Raw genomic sequence first — 3,915 nt, 5'->3', positions numbered from 1 at the left:
CACACACACACACACACACACACACACACACACTCACACTCACACTCACACTCACACTCACACTCAAATCTTGCTGACCCCAAACTTTTGAACATTAATGTATATTTATGGCCTTTTGCCACTTTAACTTGATTTGGAAATGTTGCTGGATTCAAACTCACGATACTGCATGTGCACCACAGCTCAATATGCACTAAACATTAGATAACAGCCCCAGTAAAGCTATATATCCAATGGCATAGACATTATGAATGCATGTTCAGTATGTACTGTACAATGTGACTGCACACTTGTAATGTGTTTGACAAGCATTTGCATCTGCATTTCAGTACCTTTATAGAACCTAAGTGATTCAAGAGCTTGACAGATTCACATAGAGAATGTGTGTTTGCACCCCTCAACCTCTCATTACGGCAAACGTTTATCCTCTAAACAGCATAAGGGAAGCTCCAGCAGAGATCAGGGCGGCAAGCAGAGGGAGATTCCTTTTGTGGGTGCCATTATGCTTTTAAACAAACCTGTCCACTCTCAACCCGTGAAGAATGAGATGAGAAGAGCGCGTGATGAGCACTGGTGTCCTCCCGTAGCCCTTTTGGCCCGCGATAGCACCCGGCAGCCAGTTTGAGCAAAATGGAGGCCGACAACAATTAATTTAAGCCCATTACCGTGCAAGCAGGGTGTGCTAAGGTTCGCTGACCTTTCAGCATTTTTGTTTGTAAACAAACAAAGGGAAAACAGTAGAAGTCAATACAAGGAGCAGAGGCAGCATGCAGGGATGCAATGTTGCGTTTACTTGAAGGAACTGAGGGAGGATGTGGAGGTGTGAAGGGAGCAGTTAAGTTTGATTTACCTGGCCCAGTGAAGAGGACTGTGTAGGTCAGGTTTCCGTTGGGTTTAGCTGGGGCCTCCCACTTGGCTCGCACTGAATGTGGAGTCTCACTGAGGACATCCAGGGTCATGTGACCAGCGGGAGGCATCTCTAAAGTCCTGCCTTCCACCTGACAACAGAAAGAAAGATAATGTCCGCTTAAAACTAGAAGTAAGCATTTAGTTCTACTTAAAGTCAACATGAAAGGATTCAAGGATTTTTCAAGTATTTCGATAATTTGTATTGTCATTCCAAAACATGGCACATGAGATGGAACAAAATTAAGCACTGAGGTCCGGTTAAACCCACTCACACATAAATACACATGCGATAACCAGTCATACACACACATATAAACACTAGAACCTGAAATTTAGCAGCATAACAATATAAAACAATATAAATTACGAACATGGCAAATTTAGTACAAGTATTATATCTATGAAATGTATTATTATAAAGTGACCCTATTTACTTTCTATTTATCAGTGCATGTTAGTCCAAAAATAGTTTGTCTTTGTTCAATCAAATTTTAATAATTGGATCTCTCTATGAAATAATTTTGCTTTTCTACTTACATTACAGTAGGCCATGCAAAACAAAACAAAACAAAAAAGAACAGAACAAAAAACTGTAGCAAAATTGGTTTTGTTAAATATTGCAATTTATGTTAAAAATTACATTACTGTAGTAGAATAAACTGTTCAAAGGTTTGGGGTCAGTAACATTTTTTGCTGTTGTTGTTTTAAATTAAATTAATTTTATTCAGCAAAGATACATTAAATTGATTAAAAATGACAGCAAAGACTTTCACATTGTTATAAAAATAGTAAATAATTTTACTTTCTATTTATCAAAGAATCCTGAAAAAATAGAAAAAGGTTATTTTAAATTGTAATATTTTACGATTGTGACCATATAATACTGTTTTACTATACATTTGATCTAAATGCAGCCTTAATGCACATTTAAAAAAATCTTGACTCAACTTTTAAATGGTATTGTAGGTTGTAAGTCACAATTCACATTGTCTGAACAGAAATTTCTTAAACTCACTTAAAATCCATAATTTGAGACTGCACGAAGTCTCACTGCACATTATTTTAATAAAAAATAAAAAAACTCACAGGAGTTAAAAATAAATAAATAAAAATTATCAGCCTGCACTATTTTCCCCACCATCTGTCCACTAAATGATCAGATACTTCGTAGCCAGACACCACAGCCACTCAACCTCTCGCTGCTTGCTCCAACTTTTGCTGTGTCTGCAGAACTGGCCATTTGACTAAATATTGCACACATATTGGAAAAATGCCCAAATATGGCCCATCAAAGCAGTAACCAGCCCAGAGTGGCATTTATACCAAATGTCAAGCGTGAGCAGAAGGTGCTTTATTGAACAGAGTGAATCGATCACCTTTATGATGTTGAGCTGCCATCTGACACGCAGAGGAGGCATTAACATAATGTAAATGTGGTGGACTCTCACCAGGGGCCCCAGAGCGCAGCCCTGAGCCGTGCAGGCCTGCACACGGAAGCTGTGGAGGCTCCATGGGGACAGATCACCGACCTTGAACCCCATAAGAGACGAATTCTGCACCAGCGTGCCATCCATCCAAAGACCATAGCTGCTAATCACACCTGTGTGGAGGAAATTAATACACATTTAGCATATGGGCAAGAGCTATGTGATAGCGTACGTGGAAATACAGGTTGTGCTTGACGTGTAAACCTCTCGTATATTCAAGAATGCAATAGATGTCCCTACAGTACCAAAATAATTGTTGACTACAGTCAACATTTCAAACATACATCGTCTTTAAGGACATGACCTAAACATCAACCAAAATAAGATAAAAAGAAATTCATTAATGCCTGAAAATCAACAAGAACATGCAGCATTCACTGTACTTCTGCTATGAAGGCTAAAATTGCCCCTCCATCACGAACCCTTTTTCCAATACACATTTTTATACCCAAACACTGTTTGCTCCACTGATTTCCTCACATGCCCTGATGTAAACTGGCCATTTTGTTTAAAGCCCTCTGTTAAAGCCGACCATTAGGGAAAGAGTGCTGTAAAACATGTAAACACAACCGTATACTGCTCCTGCTCTCTTTATAGCTGCTCACGGGACACACCCCTCAAGATGGACCGGTCAGTTAAAAGGTTCAAGAAGGACAACTGAGCTTGGCCCAATGCACAGAGAAATAATATGAACAATTATACTGAGCTTTAACAAACTCATATATAAAAATAAATACTTAATGTTTGTGCATTTTTATTGTGCACTTATTTAAAATTTAATTTGTAACAGTTCTATAATAATACACTGAGTAGGTCTTGAGACGCAAAATACATTAAATAATAAAAGCTATGTATTTTCTATAATCAATGCAAAGGGAGATTTCATACATATTTTTCAGATTGTGTATTTATCGCACATTATCTCTGTTTTAAAAAAAATAAGATGGCATTAAAATGTTTATTTTAACATTTAGCATTTAACATTTACACAAGATCAATTTTTTATTTTAAATAATTATTTTTTAATTCAGTATTTGTAAATGTGGAAAACTTTAACCATTCCTCAAAATAAACAATATTTAAAAAAGTGTTAATTTAAATAAATAATTTAACTACATAATTTGTAGTGTTTAATCAATTGTGTGCTATTTAATCATGTTTCATATACTGTATATATAATCATGTAAAATATAATATATCATATAGCTTTGTAAAATAATATATATAATATACTGTTTATTACAATATTTATCATTTATTGTACAATTTATTTGGACTCAATTTGACTAAAATTATAGTTTATATCCACACAAAGTTATAGTTTATATCTGCACAAGATTAAAAGGTAGAATTAATAATTTTCACCACACAATTCCTGAAAGTTTATATATCATATTAGAATATATCACACCATATTAGAGGTCCTTTAACTGTCTTAACCCACCCCTTCACCTCAAAAATCTGCAGAATATTGTAATGAATTATTTAATAGATTAAATGAATAAAAAAATGTATGTCC

At 35.5% G+C, this 3,915-nt stretch overlaps 1 protein-coding gene across 1 annotated transcript in view; it reads right to left on the bottom strand.

The window, feature by feature from the left end:
• Positions 1-3,915, bottom strand: part of LOC107694925 (usherin-like) — a gene marked incomplete at its 5' end in the record, with an annotated part of 173,335 nt that overhangs the window by 115,970 nt on the left and 53,450 nt on the right. Inside the window, 2 exons of the mRNA XM_016494643.1 lie at positions 851-998; positions 2,358-2,509. Of these exons, the coding sequence (XP_016350129.1) occupies positions 851-998; positions 2,358-2,509 (300 nt within the window). The remainder of the gene's footprint in view (positions 1-850; positions 999-2,357; positions 2,510-3,915) is intronic.

The sequence above is a fragment of the Sinocyclocheilus anshuiensis genome, unplaced genomic scaffold, assembly GCF_001515605.1.
Source record: "Sinocyclocheilus anshuiensis isolate Anshui unplaced genomic scaffold, SAMN03320099.WGS_v1.1 scaffold942, whole genome shotgun sequence".
NCBI classification, from domain to species: Eukaryota; Metazoa; Chordata; class Actinopteri; order Cypriniformes; family Cyprinidae; genus Sinocyclocheilus; species Sinocyclocheilus anshuiensis.
Note: the sequence above shows the minus strand (reverse complement) of the source record. Positions and strands in the feature narration are given on the sequence as shown.